Source organism: Aspergillus foveolatus, assembly GCF_047715535.1.
Source record: "Aspergillus foveolatus strain CBS 279.81 unplaced genomic scaffold BDW70scaffold_14, whole genome shotgun sequence".
NCBI classification, from domain to species: Eukaryota; Fungi; Ascomycota; class Eurotiomycetes; order Eurotiales; family Aspergillaceae; genus Aspergillus; species Aspergillus foveolatus.
Window position 1 is genome coordinate 252148 of NW_027396078.1, and position 17638 is coordinate 269785.

General features: G+C 49.6%; 9 protein-coding genes across 9 annotated transcripts; 7 read left to right on the top strand and 2 right to left on the bottom strand.

Moving 5' to 3' along the window:
* Positions 1-1224: 1224 nt before the first annotated feature.
* On the top strand, positions 1225-2705 carry BDW70DRAFT_166619 (Zn(II)2Cys6 transcription factor domain-containing protein; the record flags this gene model as incomplete). The annotated part of the gene is made up of 5 exons (XM_073742040.1): positions 1225-1382; positions 1441-1775; positions 1815-2028; positions 2153-2227; positions 2327-2705. 5 exons carry the CDS (start codon positions 1225-1227, stop codon positions 2703-2705), a joined length of 1161 nt encoding a protein of 386 aa, XP_073597631.1.
* A 1197-nt stretch (positions 2706-3902) lies between these two features.
* Positions 3903-4458, bottom strand: BDW70DRAFT_158431 (uncharacterized protein; the record flags this gene model as incomplete). The annotated part of the gene is made up of 3 exons (XM_073740516.1): positions 3903-4073; positions 4149-4346; positions 4447-4458. The coding sequence occupies 3 exons, from the start codon at positions 4456-4458 to the stop codon at positions 3903-3905; spliced, it is 381 nt and encodes a 126-aa protein (XP_073597632.1).
* Positions 4459-5927: 1469 nt separating this feature from the next.
* On the top strand, positions 5928-6540 carry BDW70DRAFT_158432 (uncharacterized protein; the record flags this gene model as incomplete). The annotated part of the gene is made up of 3 exons (XM_073740517.1): positions 5928-5996; positions 6078-6281; positions 6355-6540. 3 exons carry the CDS (start codon positions 5928-5930, stop codon positions 6538-6540), a joined length of 459 nt encoding a protein of 152 aa, XP_073597633.1.
* A 1236-nt stretch (positions 6541-7776) lies between these two features.
* BDW70DRAFT_23083 (uncharacterized protein) lies at positions 7777-8745 on the top strand. The gene is made up of 4 exons (XM_073743552.1): positions 7777-7932; positions 8009-8213; positions 8301-8554; positions 8610-8745. The coding sequence occupies exons 1-4, from the start codon at positions 7930-7932 to the stop codon at positions 8643-8645; spliced, it is 498 nt and encodes a 165-aa protein (XP_073597634.1). The 5' UTR covers positions 7777-7929; the 3' UTR covers positions 8646-8745.
* BDW70DRAFT_23114 (aldo/keto reductase) lies at positions 8603-10202 on the top strand. Its single transcript, XM_073743554.1, has 6 exons — positions 8603-8920; positions 8971-8981; positions 9042-9099; positions 9150-9331; positions 9420-9789; positions 9838-10202. The coding sequence occupies exons 1-6, from the start codon at positions 8846-8848 to the stop codon at positions 9988-9990; spliced, it is 849 nt and encodes a 282-aa protein (XP_073597635.1). The 5' UTR covers positions 8603-8845; the 3' UTR covers positions 9991-10202.
* On the top strand, positions 10018-12000 carry BDW70DRAFT_23098 (haloalkane dehalogenase family protein). The gene is made up of 3 exons (XM_073743553.1): positions 10018-10969; positions 11035-11219; positions 11285-12000. Exons 1-3 carry the CDS (start codon positions 10415-10417, stop codon positions 11952-11954), a joined length of 1410 nt encoding a protein of 469 aa, XP_073597636.1. The 5' UTR covers positions 10018-10414; the 3' UTR covers positions 11955-12000.
* Positions 12001-13055: 1055 nt separating this feature from the next.
* Positions 13056-14237, top strand: BDW70DRAFT_158435 (tyrosinase family protein; the record flags this gene model as incomplete). Its single annotated transcript, XM_073740518.1, has 3 exons — positions 13056-13391; positions 13469-13876; positions 13959-14237. 3 exons carry the CDS (start codon positions 13056-13058, stop codon positions 14235-14237), a joined length of 1023 nt encoding a protein of 340 aa, XP_073597637.1.
* A 787-nt stretch (positions 14238-15024) lies between these two features.
* BDW70DRAFT_149024 (uncharacterized protein) lies at positions 15025-16150 on the bottom strand (the record flags this gene model as incomplete). The annotated part of the gene is made up of 3 exons (XM_073738948.1): positions 15025-15882; positions 15951-16027; positions 16081-16150. The coding sequence occupies 3 exons, from the start codon at positions 16148-16150 to the stop codon at positions 15025-15027; spliced, it is 1005 nt and encodes a 334-aa protein (XP_073597638.1).
* A 472-nt stretch (positions 16151-16622) lies between these two features.
* On the top strand, positions 16623-17582 carry BDW70DRAFT_158437 (uncharacterized protein; the record flags this gene model as incomplete). Its single annotated transcript, XM_073740519.1, has 4 exons — positions 16623-16736; positions 16856-17019; positions 17075-17333; positions 17394-17582. The coding sequence occupies 4 exons, from the start codon at positions 16623-16625 to the stop codon at positions 17580-17582; spliced, it is 726 nt and encodes a 241-aa protein (XP_073597639.1).
* Positions 17583-17638: the final 56 nt, after the last annotated feature.

The following is a 17638-nucleotide window of genomic DNA, read 5'->3' on the forward strand; positions in this document are numbered from 1 at the left end:
GGCAAGAATCTGGTGTAATTGTCAATCGGCATCGTCAAACCCTAGGGCTTGCCGATATTATCGTCTGCTGTATCGACAAAAAAGTCTCAACACCGATACGATATCGCCAAAATCGTCGACGATATGATTAGTAATTTAACTTGGAGTGAGGGCTCGCGGTATGCATGAGAGAACATACTTCTTTGTAAAGAAGTTTTAATCCTTCCTCCTGGATAGCCTCCTACTTATCTGGATTAAGAACTATGATGTATCCAGATCAAATGCTTACGCGCCGGAAACGTATTAACTGCCGACTTCTGAACGATGGTAGTGATGAGGCCTTACCTGAAGACCGAGTTGTAGCAACAGATTCAGCTTCTTCTTCACCATATGAAACCGGGAAAGGCGCCTTTATCAATATCTCATAGAGCGAAGCCGCACCCTTAGAGTCTGCACCACAAATGATCCGCCGAGTGACGTTAAATAATGATCAAAACAACGGAATCAACAAGACAAACCTCACCAAGTAATGTGAAGAATCTTGCAAAGCACTCTATTTATCCTCCTAGTACCTTAGAGACCAGCATACTAGGCTAGTGGGAGAAAAAGTATCCAATATTAAGAGCCTTATACTGTAGTCCGTGCCCTAGCAGACCGCTTGGCCGTCAGTTGTTCAGTCCCCGGTAGATCAGCGTCCTGCAGCCCACCGGCGCCCAGTCCCTTACGTGCCGCGTCTTGGCACAGAATGGGCCATGAGTCCTTGTATCTGAACTCCCGTGCGTGTATTATTATATGATAGGTGTAGTGCCGGGACTGCCCAAAGCACAGCAGAGCATATCAGAGCAGTAGTCTTGTCTGAATGATTGCGGCACAGCACAAAATGGGATCCTCGTCCCTCTTGAGACATGATCCTCTTTTTGATTCTTAACGCAGTCTGTATTACTCTCGCTTCAACATTTAATGGTAAGCAATTTCTCGCACAAATGCCCATCCCTACTTCATAGGTCTGACCAGCAGCCATGGGGAGATTCGCTAACATCAACACCCCGAGACCCAGCCATTAACGTGACCACCTGGTTCCTGGTTGTTGTTGCCGCGCTCAGTATCCTGATCCAGTTGGGGACCGGGTACTGGGTCTTCCCTTTAGTTGGCAAGTAGTGACTACATGATAATGGCAGCCTTGGTACGCGCCCCGGCACTAACAAAAAAGCCGGAGGTTTACCACTGCCTTGAATTGTGATGGAAATGAGCAAAAACACGCGTAATCAGAATGTTTGTGATGTTTGTCGGAGTCGCCGTGTCAAGTGTCGGTTTTCCGACGGGGAAGCCTGTGACGGGTGCAAATTCCTGCGAGCGCCCTGTACGGCGAACCGACCCCGGCGGAAAAGGGGCCCTCCTAACCGGTAGCCTCCCGCCTTCTATAGATTATCCTCTTCCTTCATCAACTGATGCTTCCTATAGGCATGCCTTTGAAGAGTCATCAGGGATCGAGTTACCCCAGCTGTCGCCCGCCACAGCTCCATTCTCCCCGTCTTCAGACTCCGGCCGCTCTTCAGCCACGATCCTCTCCCAGCTCGCTGCCTCTCCTCTGATCAACATCGCCTTGGACGACTGGTTCACCCATGTTCATCCTCTCGCCCCCGTCCTCCATCAAGGACACTCCTTTAGACGCCTCGCGGACAGTGGCAGCAATGATCTCGTCATCACCGGCCTAGTCATCAGCGTCCTCGCCGCAACGGCCGCAGCTCTACGGCGAAAGGCCTTTACGGAATACCGTCCAATAACTCCTGATCGGTGTATCCAGCTCATCTAGCACCATGGCCTCCTTCCAGCAGCTGGGCCGTACTCCCTCGACTGGTGCATTGCTAAATATAACCTCGCTACTGCGTCTATGGCTCAGCGGGGACTAGGCGCTCCGTTGGCGTATCGGATGATCGGAGAGTCAGACACGGGGACGAGCTATCTGTTGTCCAACGAATTGCAAGAGACGGGATTGCTGCATCAAGAATTGTTGAAGCGGTTATGGTGTTTGCTGGAGATTACCCTGATGTTCGTCCCACCATCTGTTTATAAAGTTCCGAGTCCCAGACCGATATTAACAACCTGAACCCGTTGATAAATACGCCGACATGCTCGGTCAACCCCTCCTTGGACTTCTCATGCTATTCAATAGTCCGGCTTATATTCCGCAGCCGTACGCTGACGACGACCTTTACGCTGACCCCTCCGCTGCAGTACCACCCCTCCGGTCAAGTCACCTACATCCCCGGCCTTACGCACCTCCTATCTCTCTTCCGAGCCTGGCACACCTGCCAGATAGCGCGCCTCTATCGCACGCCGTCTGAAGTGCTTGCAGCGGCTCTCGCCGATATCCAGAATACTCTCGATACTCTGCCCCTCCTCTCCGATGGCGCGGCGGCCTCTCCCGCCCGGCTACTGCCACCCCGCGACACGATGTCCAGATTGCAAATATTTTCATCACCAGTCTTTTTGTCCGCTCAAATCTACTGCAGCAATTCGCCCCTTCAACCGCGCCGGAGTACCAGGAAGAGCACCAGAGGATTGTGAGTGACCTCCTTGAAGTCCTCAACCACCTCCCAAGGGAAATACTAGAGGCGAACGGGTACAGACTCATCCCGGAGATCAGAGATATCGGAGGTGCTTATTTGGAGGTGCTCAGGGTCCATGCTGATATGGCAGGAGAGCTGGTGGTTATTGGGGATTAGGCGAAAGCTAAATTGGAAGGGTTGCTATCTCAGCTGGGAATGCTCGACTTCAGGCGGTTTCAGGATTGCCTAGTTTTTTCCGGTTTTTTGAACAACGCGTCATGGTTTGGAATAAGCCTGGCGGGGTGATCTTCGGGTAGATGATCTTATTCGTCGATATTATGCTACTCCGTCGCCATCTTTATCTTGCCCGTCAGGTAGGGCTTAATGGTGAATCAACCAGCCAGCTGACTCCAAGGTATCTTTAGACTGGGACATCTGGCGCTGTTCCCAGCTAAAGATGGACGTGCGAGTGTGATGACTTTGGCCTAAAGAAGACCATCCTTGCTGAAGGCTAGGGCCGTCCATGAAGACATCACAATCTTTATATTGTCAAATCAAATAGGCATATCGGCTCCATTTTGTGCTTGGTACAAAGCTGAAAGGGTCTCCGTTTCTGTTTGGATTACAGTGGTGCCAGGATAACGAATTAACAAACAGGTATCCAGACAAAAACTTTACTGGTAGCCTGTCCGAAGCCTAGTTAGAGACCTAACCCAGTGCTAAGAATTTTGCTGCTAAATTGTGAAATGGTGTGGTGCTAATATTTCTTAGCGGCGTGTGATTTTTATATAGGTCAAAACTGGCTGATTTCACTCTTTGAAGCTTATGGACTATCCAGTTTTCCCGTCCTGTCAATGCTTCGAGATTATCTGTAAGTTAATTTGTTGTTCAGGTTATGCCGCAAGAATAAAGGGATGCAGTTCTAAATTGATTATACTCCGTGTATATGACATCTATAATACAGTGGCACGCGGCATTTCTTTCTTTGTGCATACGGGCTTAGTAGAATGAAAGGAGAGCTTGGCTTTGGCATTCTCAAATATTTCAGACGAATTTTTGATGGTCGTAAGAAGCTATTGACTACAGTACTCTGATGAAAGAAAAAGTGTGAACAGATCCATCATGGTATTCAGTTAACACAAAAATGAGGTCCAGATAACCCTCCTGAAGCTCATCTTATTGATGGCCGATGCTGGTCATCGCTGCAATCCCAATGGAAAAATAGGGATGTTGAAGGGCCACTTCATACTATGGAAGATAAGTACACAATAGAAAAGAACAGACGCGGCTGCATTAAGAAAAGATCAATGCGGCGCCTAGCTCAAAATGAGGTTGAAGCTTCTACACAGAGATCCGACCAAACCCAACCAGAGCCTAATGCTTGCACCTCGCGTCCTCCTGCACAATAACCGACCAATTGTCATTGTGGTCAATGACGCCGCCGGACACGTCCTTGCCCTTGTATTTCGTCAAGCACTTGTGGTAAATGTCCTGCGCTCCTTCGCGTATGTGCTGGTACAACATGGTCTTGTAGTGCTTTTTGTCCTGGCAGACATGTACAAGTCAGCCATGGCGTCGTGACAGATAGAAAGTATATAGAGGATGTGGTGGAAGACTCACCTCGTTGCACCAGCGGATGCTGGTACTGTAGAAGCAGTAGACTTCGCCGCAGGTGTCGGGTTCCAGGCCCATGGATGGTTCAAGAGAACCGCCTGGACCGCTGATGCCGCCGTTCCTCTCAATGTAGCGCAGCTGGTCGATGCCGTGTCTGAAGCCGTCGGCAGGGGCAGCAATGGCTTTTCCGGCGCAGTGGATAGCCTGGTGAGAAAGGTGATTAGAGTGTTACGTGAGATGATGACCAGGGAGGAAAGAGGTTGAGTATAAAGAATGTGAGTCAGCAGGAAAATGAAGCACTTACACCACAGGACATGGTGGCAAGGATGGATACCATGATGGCGATAACCTGAAATATGGCACACATATTGATGTTCAAAGGCGTGAACGTGTTGCCTTTGTTGGTGGAAGGATTTAAAAGATGAAGAGAAGCTCGATAGAACAGAGAGTTTCCTTAAGGATCCAGACTTGACCAAAGCAAAGGCTTTACAAGACCACGAGGAAAATGATGGTGGGTGGAAGATGGCAAGGGAGAGGCAGAGCTGGGTTATTTATGCCTGTCCTGGGCTTACTTTGGGAAGGTTTTCGTGAAAGAGTGGAAGAGTAATCATCATTGATCATGTAAATTTCACTTTGTCAGATGTGTTATCTTAAATATAATACAATTCACTCAGTCATGCCAGTAAAAAGTCTTATTGAATACAATACTCAGCTATAGCAGACTGATATTCTTTACAGATACAGGATGAGACTTAAGTAGTTTGTTTCTTCCAGTCTCTTTATCTTCTTTGGACAGTGACAGCCGTCACTGTGATCCAGCTCTTGATTCACCCATGTACTTTGGCTGGCGACACTTGTTGGGCTTCTCTTTGCTGATGTATTTTCTTTCCCAGCCCTAACTCTGAGCCTAGATCTTGTGCAACTCTAGTTGCTATACTTTCAGAAACAAGATTCTGGTAGGCACTAGTGTCGTTGTTTTACGAGCACCTCAAATGCCGTCTAAGTACATTAAAATAAAAAACCATCTCTAAATCCCTAATATAATACCACATATGCTCAACATTCAAAACCTCCGAGGTCAGTTCCAGGCGAATGACGCCTGAACATGTGTGTTCCCACTAGTCCATTATCCCATGCCTGCCGGACGCGGTTACAATGTCCTGTAGACATAGAGACTAACCGCGGAACACGCACACAGCCATGGCCTCCTGATTTTGTAATCGCTCCAGTTTTAGAGGGAAGCTCGTGATCTATGTGTAGAAGACATCAGTTAGCGGAGAGCACAGGCTGTCTAGCGGATGAAGCCAGAAAATAATACTCTCTGCTATCCGGAGGGTACTCCGTGGGCCTCTCCCATTCATGCTCGCAGCCATTCCAGCTGCCAGGCTAGACATGGGGTTTTCCATTTCTGACAATATTTGTCAAGCCAGAACTTTTCTAGAATCTCTCTGGAACTGCTCGAGCGAGTCTCGCATTGCAGAGCACTCCTGTCTCCATGATAGCTATTGGCTGCTCGATGAAACCCTCATTTCACTCGCAGCTCTGGTGATTGAGATATTCACCATGAAAACTTCTTCCTCGTCCTGGGCCGAAATTTGATGGCTCTAGATCGCAAAATATAAGACTTCAAATTTTGCTGGAAAATTTCCTTTCTTCTCTAGCGTCTCCGTCCTCAATACACTCCAAATCTCAGTACTAAGCCTCTCAAAGCAAAGGTCCTCGCTCAGTCACTATCGAGAGCTACGTCGCTTTGTGGCCTGTGGCTGTCCGAGTTCAAAGACCAATATGCGCTTCGACAACAGCACTCGATCTCTTCTCATAGTCATGGCCGTATTCGCCGTCATGGTTTCCGGTGTAAGTTGCTTATTCTCTACCTCCCTTCTATCAATCACTATCAATTAGATACAGTCCATAATAAAATTTTGCTTTCTCTAGCACCACGTCCGCTGCGCTGGCAAAGCCATCGCAGCCCCCACAAAAGACTTGAAAGACGCCATCACCTACCTTCGCGCCATGGCGGACGGAAAGCTCTGGCACTCTGGTGACATTCCCGCGCCTCCAAACGTGCACACCCTTCGCCCGAACTCTTGTGAGCAAATAGCATGTATCCAAAATGCAGAGGTCAGGTGGTGCAACGATGTACGTGATCCTCTCAACCAGGGTGATATCTGAAATAGTGTGGAACTGATGGCTAACGGATTTGCTTTGCTAGGATATTACCAAGTCTCGTAGCATGGAGGTCAAGCATATTGCCGAAGGTGCCTCCGTCCTTCTAAATGAGTGCAGAGTTATCTATAAAGGAGAGGAAGTTGCTGGTGGACTGCTTACACACCCAGACAAATGGTCTGTTATTGTGCAGGAGCCCGCGAAGTGCGAGGTCCACGTTTGGCAGGGATGAAGTTTCTTCTCCGATCTGTCCCGATGTTTCATACATCCTTGAACGATTCAGAGTTTCCTGGTTATATCTTCTTTGTTACTTTGGCCTCTTTCTGGCTCCTCGACAGTCTCTTTACCTTCTGGTCTGCTTCTGTCTTAGTACGTGGTGTTGGTTATCCTATAAAACGGATTGTACTTAACTAGCTGTTTACAACAAAGTCTAATTACAAATACTCTCGTCATGCGGTATACCGGCCGTGATTTCTCATGGCCTCCTTCCAGCTGGTACTATAACCTCTCTTGGAAGACAAACTTTGTTCGATGGGGAGGGCGCCTGCTTCGCAGTTGCTCCTCGCCGTGAACCAGCTCAAGGATCGATTAGCCACAACGTATGAAATTGAGTGGCTTGAGGGCTACAAGATGGGTTTCTCAGCCCAGTTGTCGCTTTTACTTTCAAGGTAGTGCTATCGTATCGATATCCTCAAGCTCCAAGCCAGGCCAAGTTGACAATCCTATAGTGTGCGGCTTACGCCGTAAAGAGGTCCCTATCATGATACTTGTCCTGGCACCTGCAAATTAAGCACCATGAAGCACAAATAGAAGCGGGATATTATTCTCTTAGACAATTTTGCTGCTGCATGAGCAAGAGGCTTATGAATGGTATCATGTGCCTCTCCACACAAAGGCAGTCCAATATCGATATTATCTTTGCTCATCTCCATACACTGGCTATCAACAGCTAGAATTTCACAAGCGCCTAGATGTATCGAAGTTCTCGTGCCTCGTCGAAATGCTAGTCACGGATACACCGTAGTCGACGTCCATGTCTCCAGCGAGAAGCCCTTCTCTTGCCCTAGGAAAAAAACGAATTAACTGGAGGAAGAGGCAACGCACAAAGGTCCGGACAAAGCATGCACAATATAAGATACTGCTTTTATGGGCATGCTTTTTGTAATTTATGTCAGGTTGGATATTTCCCTTTCACCTAATGAATTTCCGCAACGTCGAGTCGACCGACTCTTGCACCCATTCAGTCGATCGAAACAGCCTTTTGCCCTTTCAAATCTACTATCTCCACTATCTCCAAATAGGTGCTAGGTATGACGATATGGCACAGGCTATCTACCCGAATGCTTCCGTTTCTGCATATGTGGCGCCATCCTGAGAGCCTGCAAGCACTCAACGCCCACCTGATGACCGCTTGATGTATGTCAGGTCCACCTCTAGCGCTGATAAAACCAAGTCCAATGCGAGCAGTGCAGTATGTTCATTTGACTGTTACCTCTATCAAGTCGGGGCAACTCGAAGACGACGCAGATAAGTTATGATCCGCAGTTACCCCAGTTCGTTCGACAAGCGGCGCTGATCTCAGCTTGTCTATTATCCTCATTCCTATCTCTAAACCGTCTGAATGGTGGGTTGACTACTGGCTTCAGTCTTTCTTTTTCCTATTGCTGATGTTGCCGTTGACTTCGCAATATGCCAAATAGTGCCACCTTAGAAAGTTTATACCAACCAGGAAGAGCAGACGAACGCGCCTCTCCAAGAGCTTCGGCCTCCCCCTCAGACTGATGCGATATATCTCAATAGGTACTTGGACACCGAGACGTTGCAAGGCGTCGAACCATGCTGCGCGATGTCCCAGAGCCAGCCAATTGACCGGAGAGAATCCGAGCCCCGACCACGTTTCTGTGCGCAAGTATCCCGCTCAGGCAGCAAGCCCATTCAGCTTTTGGAATTTCACAGAGAGTACATGACTGACTGTCGTATTTGTCTATCGAGCCGTGCTGTTAAGAGCCCGCTCTCAGCTGTTGCAGCTGGACTGGCATTTAGGGCTTAATGCGAACGGCCGGGAATCTTGGCAACTCAAAAGTCAAGCCCTAGACGGCTGCTACCGTGCGCCTGAACCAAGAGACTATGAAGTTCTCTGGTTTCGAATGCGACCTTTATATATGCAGGGGCTCTTTGGTATCATGGTTGATACAGTAGTCTGTAAGACGCAGTATTTTTGCTACAAACCTTACTTTCACACTCAGGTATGCGGTACGGCTATATATTCTGGAACCAGTTGCGCGCGAATAACTGTTTTAGCCTACGCTCAACGATAGTGGATGTAGCCCTGAGTGAGCAGATACATCAAGCGATTTATCCACTTGTGCCGGGTGGAAACATCGCGCAAGCGACCCAAAAAAAGCTTCAATGCGGAGATCAGCGGAACCCCGCATGTTATCATCGCTATGACGAAATCCTCAGAAATTATTTAAAGGCTAACTGCCGTCTCCAAATCTTCTAAACAGCTTTCTACTCTTCCTTCATTGGCAATCACCATGGCTAGAAACCTTTCTCTCAAATCCACTCAAAAGCTCCTTTCGGGGTACGAGATCCCCGTTCTCGGATACGGTGTACGTCCCCTGACATCCTCGCTGCAATACTGAAGCCTAAATGAAATCAGGTCTATCAAACGTAACGCCCATACTCAATCCATATTTTCGCATGAATTGCGGCTACTAACAGTTCCCGCAGCCCAACAAACGTCGCAGAAAATGTCACGGTCGAGGCACTCAAGCTCGGATACAGACACGTACCACTCTCCCCCTGTTTATTCGATCGCATGGCTGACGAGGTGCGAAGATCGACTCCGCCGCCGCTTATAAGAATGAGAAAGAAGTAACAGCCGCGATTGCCAAAGCCGGTCTATCCCGTTCCCAAGTTTTCTTGACGACCAAGATCCCCCCCCGGGCAAACGGTTACGATGCCGCAAAGAAAAGTATCGAGGATAGTCTCAAGCAGGCCAACACCGACTACTTTGATCTGTACGTCTCGTTGATTAAATCAATACAGCCAGTCTGGATGTGAACGGAAAAAAAAAAAAAAGTGAGAGAAACAACTGACGATTAACAGGATCCTGATTCACGCCCCCTACGGAGGCAAAGAAGGCCGTCTCGGCACCTGGAAAGCGCTCGTGGAGGCACAAAAGGCCGGCAAAACACGTTCGATTGGCATCTCAAACTTCGGCGTTCACCACCTCGAGGAGCTGCAGACGTACATCTCATCGGGTGGCGGAGGACAGATCGATGTCGGACAGTACGAGCTTCACCCGTGGCTTGCAAGACCGGATATCGTGGACTGGCTACGAAAGCATGGAGCCGTCGTTCAGGCTTACTGCCCTATAGTGAGGAATCAGAGGGGAGATGAGCCGGTGCTGAAAGAGTTGGGGGAGAAATATGGGAAGAGCCCCGCGCAGGTGTTGATTCGGTGGAGTCTGCAAAAGGTATGTCGTCCCAATATGGGATCTGGGTCTCGGTGCTGATATTGCTAGGGATTCGTTCCGCTGCCGAAATCAGTGACCCCGTCGCGGATCAAGGAGAATGCAGAGGTCTTTGACTTTGAGCTTACTGAGGAGGATATGGCGAAGCTCGAGACGGGCAAGTATGAGCCTTGTGCATGGGATCCTACGGTGGAGAAGGATTAAATGTCCTCGTAATAGCTCGCAATATCCTCGCAATAGGCTTCTCATACCCCGCAGAACCACACTTCTATCAGAGTCATTGGAGCTACAAAAAATTGGCTAACTATGATCAGAGCTTATCGTATGTAGGGCACGGGGTAGATTTGGGCTCATCAGCATAATAGCCCGTGCTTGAGCCAACACGGCAAAAACTCACGTTCAACCTTGGTAGGGTGTAGATAGGGATTGATGGGACATCCTGATTCGACCAACAGTCAAAGCTAAGCATTGGGCTCAACATGGCCAAACATGTGAAGATCGTTTCACGTTCATATGAAGCTGGGATGAGGATGATGTCACCCCATCATCATGAATTCACTCCACCTTGCCTTATATAGAACATCAATCTCAACAATTCTACTCTTCTCGGTCAACAGCAACTGTCAAAATGCCACTCCACCTCAATCTGAACATCCAAACAGACCGAGTATACAAGCTCGCGTCCCACGTCGCCGAGACGGCCTCAACGGCAATCCTAACACTAACCGGCTATCTGAGCTCCTTCATCCTCTCCTTCACCACCACCCGTCTTATCTTGGTCTTCCTTCTCCTCCCGCTCTACCTGTACAAGTTCCTTCTTTCGTTACTACCAGCTACTATAAAGAACTCTATCCACCTCCTCGTTGGGCCATCCGGCTGGTCCCGGCTGATCAAGCACACCGAAACATACCGCAACGAGTCAGATACACTCGCGCAAGCACAGCTGGATGGATCATACAGGTTCAAGCCAGGAGAAGTCTTCGGCATCGCCAGGAACAGCCGCGGATGGATGGAAACGGCGCCGTGGGCCAACGAGACGGAAGAGTTTGAGGTCTGCGGTGCGAAAGTGAGATATCTTCACCTCCACGCAAGTTATAGCTCCATCCTGCAGGACGGAAAGAGAGAACATCGCCCGATCGTGTTCTTACATGGGAATCCGAGCTGGAGCTACGCATGGCGGAATGTACGTCTCTATTCTCTTTTTCACTTTCTTTTCTTGGATGGTTAGATGTTAATTAGGCCCGACAGGTCTTCCCCTCCCTGCTCAACCGCGGCCACGACGTTTACGCAATCGACTGGCTGGGCCACGGCCGAAGTGACAAGATCCTCCAGCAGGAGGTTATAACAACGGAGCTGCATATCCACACGCTAGTCAAGTTCTTTGAAGTCACAGGCTTGCGGAATGCTATTGTTGCAGCTCACGATTGGGGCGGGTATGTCAAATCTCCTTTTCTTTTTTAACTTCATCATCCAGAACGCAGAATCTAACATCCGGCAGCTGCATCGCTCTCTGTACTATCCCGCGTCTCCCCGCAGAGGCCGTTGACAGACTCTTCCTGCTCAACACTTTCTTCCCGCCCCGTCTGAGTGACTCGAGCCTGCACTACCGCCTGCTGAACAGGATCTGGTACTGCACTACCGGCCTGCTAGGCGGGTATCTACCCGAGTCGATGATCCACCGCATCCTCGAGCCATCGCTGTCCAAGGCAGACATGAATGCATTCGCCGCACCCTATGTCGGCCTTCCCCGGTCCGCAAAATCTTCCATCACCCGCTTCAGCCATTCCGTCCCTTCCCTTCCTCGCTTCGTCCTATTCCAGCTCCGCCAAACCAGAACATGGAAATTGATTGAAGGCCTCACCGGACCCGCCAACTGGGACAGCTTAACCACGCAAGCTCGGCTGTCTGCGCAGGGTGACCAGGTGCGGAGATATTGGGGGACTAAAGACGCCGTTGATAAAGGATGTGAGGTCGCGGTAGTCTTTGGGGACAAGGATCCGCTTATTCGAAACTACAAAGCCGTTCTTACGAGGTCGATCCATCCCGACCGCATGGTCGCTTGGGCACCCAGGGGCATGTGGATAATGAACGCGGGTCATTTGCCGATGGAAGGCAAGGCGGGCGAGGTTGCGGGGTTGATTGCGAGGTGTGCGAGGAAAGAGTGGTGATAAGAGTAGAACAGGATTAGGGTGTCATAGCTATAGAGTCACTCTGTATGGTATGCGATATGCCCAGATTGCCATTTGTACTTATGGTTTATTCACTTCGATCGGGATGAGTACTCAAGTGGTTTTAGCAAGAGTACTGGGTCTCTTTGTCTTGGCGTAATTAGACAGAGCCCCTTACGAAGCAAAAAAGCAAGAACAAAATATAATAAATGTAAATAAAAATGTGAATAAGAAAAAATATGAAAAAAATACGAAAAAAATAAGAAACTTATTAAGAAACTTCCAAGCAGCTAGCGCAGCCACAAGTAGTCTGCCATGATGACCGCCAGCTGGTGCCAGAATAGCCACCGTTTGTGGATATTATCCCACAAACTCATGTTCAAGTTGATCCATCTCCCTAGCTCAGGTAGAATTCGGGTAATATATCTCTGACAAAATATATCAATTGCTTGTGAGTCCGTTCTAAGCGCTACGCAGTCGCATACGCAGCGGCATACGCATTTTGCTACGTTATTGTTACTCGGCCTTGTCCTAGGGCTGGCAGTGGGCCTCGGCCGCGTGGAAACTGCAGGGCTAGACCTTCTAGAAACTAATGGAGCCAAGCTAGCATACCTCTTCAAGAATGAAAATGTACCTTAGCACGGGCATCTGCAGGACTGGAATGGAGAGATGCGCTTATGGAAGCTGATCTGGTTTCGAAGTCAAGATCATGTACGTTTTCTATAGGGTCATAAGAGCACCTTCCAACATTGGATTGTAGAAGGTATTGAACACAATAGGTACCAGACTTCGTTCCTTTTCTCCATGTGCGTCTACTCGGAAGACTTCCGCGATGTGGCTTGGTGTAGCCGGCTACGTAAGGTAAATGCTATCGGGACAGGTGGAGGCGGTTCTACGTAGCTTGGAAGGAGTCAGACAAGATAGGCTTTATGTTTGAGAGCAGCGTCTTGAGTCTAGCAGAAGAGAGATGCTCAACTGGCGGGAGCCTCGATATATAAAGGGCTGGTCTCTTTTTACTAATCTTTATACTCGACTGAAATACCTTCTGTTGTACTTCATTTTGTCGTACCCTGATTCCCAGTCTCCTGCCAACGTAACGCAATGAGACATCTAATTCAGGGTGTTATTATGGCATTGGCCGCTACGGCTAGTGCAACTGCTCGTTCCTCATCGGCAGGGCTAGAGGAGCGTGCATCGGCCTCGTACTCCATCGACAGCTTCTTCAGCGAGGGATGCACCGAAGATAGAATGACAGTGCGCAAGGAATGGCGGCATCTGACCAGACCACAACAGCAAGCCTTCCTCGACGCTCTTCAGTGTCTGATGGAGAAACCTGCGCAGTCCGGGCTGACCGCAACAACAAGCCGCTTTAGTGATTTGCAGGCTCTACATCGGGGTATGACGAATACAGCGTATGCAGATATCATCCACCACGTGGTAGGTCTACGACTCGTCCTTCGCTCCCATCAACCAGCCAGGGCAAGATGTTGGTTTCACGGAACTCATATGAATAGGGCCAATTCCTTCCTTGGCACCGCTACTACATGCACATCTACGAGACGCTCCTCCGCGACGAATGCGGCTACACCGGCTCCATTCCCTGGTGGAACGAGCAGCTTGATGCCGACAGCGGGAATATGTGGCAGTCGCCCATGTGGGGGCCTGATGCATTCGGGGGCAACGGGACAGGTTCCGACCTTTGCGTCACGGATGGCCGGTTTGCAAACATGACCCTCCATATCGGTCCTGGAGACGAGGATACCGAGTACTGCTTGCGTCGGGCTTGGGACAACGAGAACGCCATTGCCAATGCGAACAGTACCATGCTGGATATGTGCAATTCGTATAACACTTACTCGCCATGGTGGGATTGCATCTCGAATATCCCGCACAAGGGGGTTCATACCTATATCGGGGGTGTGGTGAGTCTGCTGTGCCCTAACCCTGTGTTCCCCGTCACCTACATTGGACCAATTAGTTTAACAAGTGATTTATCTCGGTTAGATGGCCGACATTAAATCCTCCCCGGGCGACCCGGTTTTCTTCATGCACCACATGTACGTCGACCGGATCTGGTGGCTATGGCAAAAGCAGGACCCCATCAACCGGCTGTACGATATCAGCGGGCCAACGTTGAACCATACCGCGAATGTAGAGCCTGCCGGTGGTTGGCAGAATGCGACTCTCCACTATGAGCTCTCTTCGTTCGGGATCATGCCGAATGTTACCATCGCAGAGGTTATGAATACGCAGGGCGGGTATTTGTGTTATGGGTATGACTGATGGGAAGGGAAGTGAAGGAAGTCAAGAGAAGTTAAAGAACCATGATACTCTAAGTCATCTGCATATGGTGTCTCCGCTTCATGGGCGGGCGTCTGCAGTCGGATATGGGAAAGAGGCCGTGATGTGACGCTTTAAACCAGCAGATTGGAGATTTTTTTCTAAAGAAGCATATGCATGTCTGAAGTTAGCGGTTGTGCAGCTTCATTTCTGCAATTTACACAGATTACACATTATGCTTGAGGCCAACTCACCATGTGAGTACAGGGCTTAACAAACTCTCAAGAGAACCCTTTTGCTCTATCTCACGCTTTTAAACCGCTTTTGGTGTTCAACTTCCTACCATTTGGCTGTCTTTTCCAGCTGACAAGCGCCAGTCAGTTGTAGGGCGAACCCTGCCACGAACGATGGACCAACCCAGCCTTTATTACACGTTCCAATTCAAAGAAAAAGGTATTATGTACTGTGGTCAAAGCAGAGTATGACAGAATACGTTATGCGAGTTTTCCCTTTTCATGCTATGCTCGATCATGCGCTAGTGGAGGAATGCAATATACAATCACTGCATGAATTGCAAATCCAGATCAGTAGCTGACTTCCAAATGCAGCCTGATATGATGGCTGGCCTTAATCATAATACTTCTGCGGCACTCCTGCGACAATCTCCTTCTCAGGACTGTCCACGATACCCGTGCGAAATCTGTGATCCTTGGCTATCCGCGCGCGTGCCCATTCTACCATTCAGCCCGTCAGCGCGCTGGAACAGGTTGATATATCTGAATGGAGAGACTCACTTCAGCCGTAACACCTTCCAATGCCTTCGCATAGCCCTTATCCAAGGAAATCCCCAACCTCTGTACCAACGGCTCTCCAGCGGCCTCATCAGAACCCTCACCTCAGGCCTTGCGAAGTAGATCAAACTGAAGCGATCCTGATCGACCTGGTCAACTGGCGGCCTGACGACTCGATGGACGGTACTCTTCAAGAACCCGGCGGAGAGGTATTCCAGTGCAACCGCAATATTCACAATGATTTTATCCGGGTCACTCCGTCCATACCGCCACTCCCCGTCCGGCGACAGAACCTGCAACCCGACGATCGGCTGATGGAAGAGGAACGTTAATGTATTGTAATCCGTGTGTCCCCTAGCCCAGAGATTCCCTGCTTCCGAGTCCTCCTTTTCAGAGCGTGGGTGGTAGACCGTGTACCGGAGGTACTCGAGTCCGGGCTCTTCGTACCGGTGGAGAATCACAAGTGTCTCCTCGTCGAGTTCAAGGACAAACGCAAAAAGCTGTAACAGGGGCAAGAGAATGTTGTTGTGTATATGCAGACTAAACTCCTTGATCTCGTCGTAGTGGTCCAATATGACTGGGGGATGCGGCCGTTCGTGCTCCTTTGTGAACTTTGGGATGTTGTATCGCTCGTCGTTTTCTCGGACGCCCAGCTTCCCCCTCGACTGTAGTTTGTAGCCGCGGAAGTCGCCAGCGGCGGTGTTAGAGATGTACTTCAATTTTTCTTCTAGGGGGAGGGAGAAGAAAGATTTTGCGATGGAGTATTGCCTGTTAATTTGCGTGGGGGTGAGGCCGTGGTTCGTGACGTAAAAGAAGCCTGTATACCACCCACTAAGTCTTGGCTTGAGACCTAAGAGCTGCGAGAAAGAGAGATAAATACTCATCTGGAAAAGGTCGTACCATGCTAGTTAATGAAGCTGAGGACTTGTTTGGCGAGAGTTTCCTTCCCCCCTGGCTGGTAGAGGAGGGACAGGTCGAGAGCCGAGAGGGTGGCCCAGTTAACTGTGGATAGTCAGCACATCAATCGGTCTGACTGCCCCTAACAAGCAGCGTACCATTCACTTTCGTTGGCGGAGGGGGAGAATATGGTTGTAGCGAGGTGGCTGTTGCAGACGCGGACGACATCGTTGGTGAGTTTAGGGTCAACCAAATCTGTTGGGGGAATCTTCTTTTACTCGCCATGTATGCTAGCCTATATATATCAAGCAATACCAAGCATCTAGCACCACGGGCCTTTGCCGACAGTCCATGTTTCCTTGAAGGGTAGTGGAGATCATTCATTAGCATGAGGCGAGGACTACTGGAGATCACATCATATCGGTCCAGTATCGAGCTCTCCCCTCTTAACACCAGGATTCCTAGAGCGCAGCAGCATTCAATCAGCGGCTGCTCGTCCGACTCACGCCGGAGACTGAAGTTCATGCAGTTTCTGCTCAAATACTGGAGTTGGAGAAGACGAAGATGCCATTTTTGCCCGTTGTCGCGTCATTGGAGTACTCCAAAACGGCAGGTACCAAAAGAAAGGTATCAAACGTATATAGCCAGAACGCTTGGTGCCAGGCTTCAAGCTTTACCAAGCATTGAACGAGGCGAGACCATGGCGACCGCAGACAAATCAGCCTTCGTTGCACAGACGCCAGTACCGGTCTCTCCGGCCCCAGAGCTACCGCACGAGGCGAAACCAGTCTCCTTTCGACGTCGCCTCCAGCGTGTTCTTTGGGATACTTTTGACTAACGCCCGAAGAACGGCGGCTGATCTTCAAAAATTGACTTCTTTATTCTGTCATAGTGTTTTGTTGTTAAGAGTTTGGTCAACGCTGACGGTCACAGGACATGGGCAAGTTTCTCCTACTTCTCGAAGAAGCTCAACCAGAACAATCTTTGTATGTGTCCAAGTCCAATTTGACACTTATTAGACGGACGCACCCGACGGACCGTCTAGCGAAACGTATCCAGTGGCTACGTGATCTCCCAAATTCCGTCGCAAATGATCTGTACCCGCGGTACGACGCTGCATCACACCTCCTTCTGACTCTTTTGTTCAACTAGTGATAATCCATCTAATCCGCCTCTCTTTCTGGTGCCCCTCCTAGGAATGCCTCTGGGTTATCGTGACCTTTGCCTCCGCAGCCGTCAAGACCCCGTACCAACTCTATGCCTGCCGTTTCCTTGTCGGGCTCGCGGAGGGACATTCTACCCGGCCGTGCACACGGTCCTGGGCGGGTGGTATACGAAACGCGAGCTCGCCAAACGGGCATGTATACTCTTCGGGAGCGCATTTGTCGAGAGTATTTTCAGTGATTACTTGGTACGTTTTCCGAAAGAGCGCTGTGAAGTTCCAATGAAGCGCTGGTAGCTTACACGTCAGAAAGCAAGCGGCCCTCTACACGGGCATGAACGGCGTGCACAGGCTCAGTGGCTGGCGGTGGCTGTTCATATTCGACGGGTTGATTACCTTTCCCATGGCAATCTGGGAATTATCGCTCTGCCTGATCTTCCGTCGAATACGCGGGTTATCTGGCTGAGACCTGAAGAGAAGGAACTCGCGTTGAGCTGAATGCGTCGGGCAGGGAAGAGCCTCGAGGACCGATCACTTGGAAGGGAGAGAAGAGG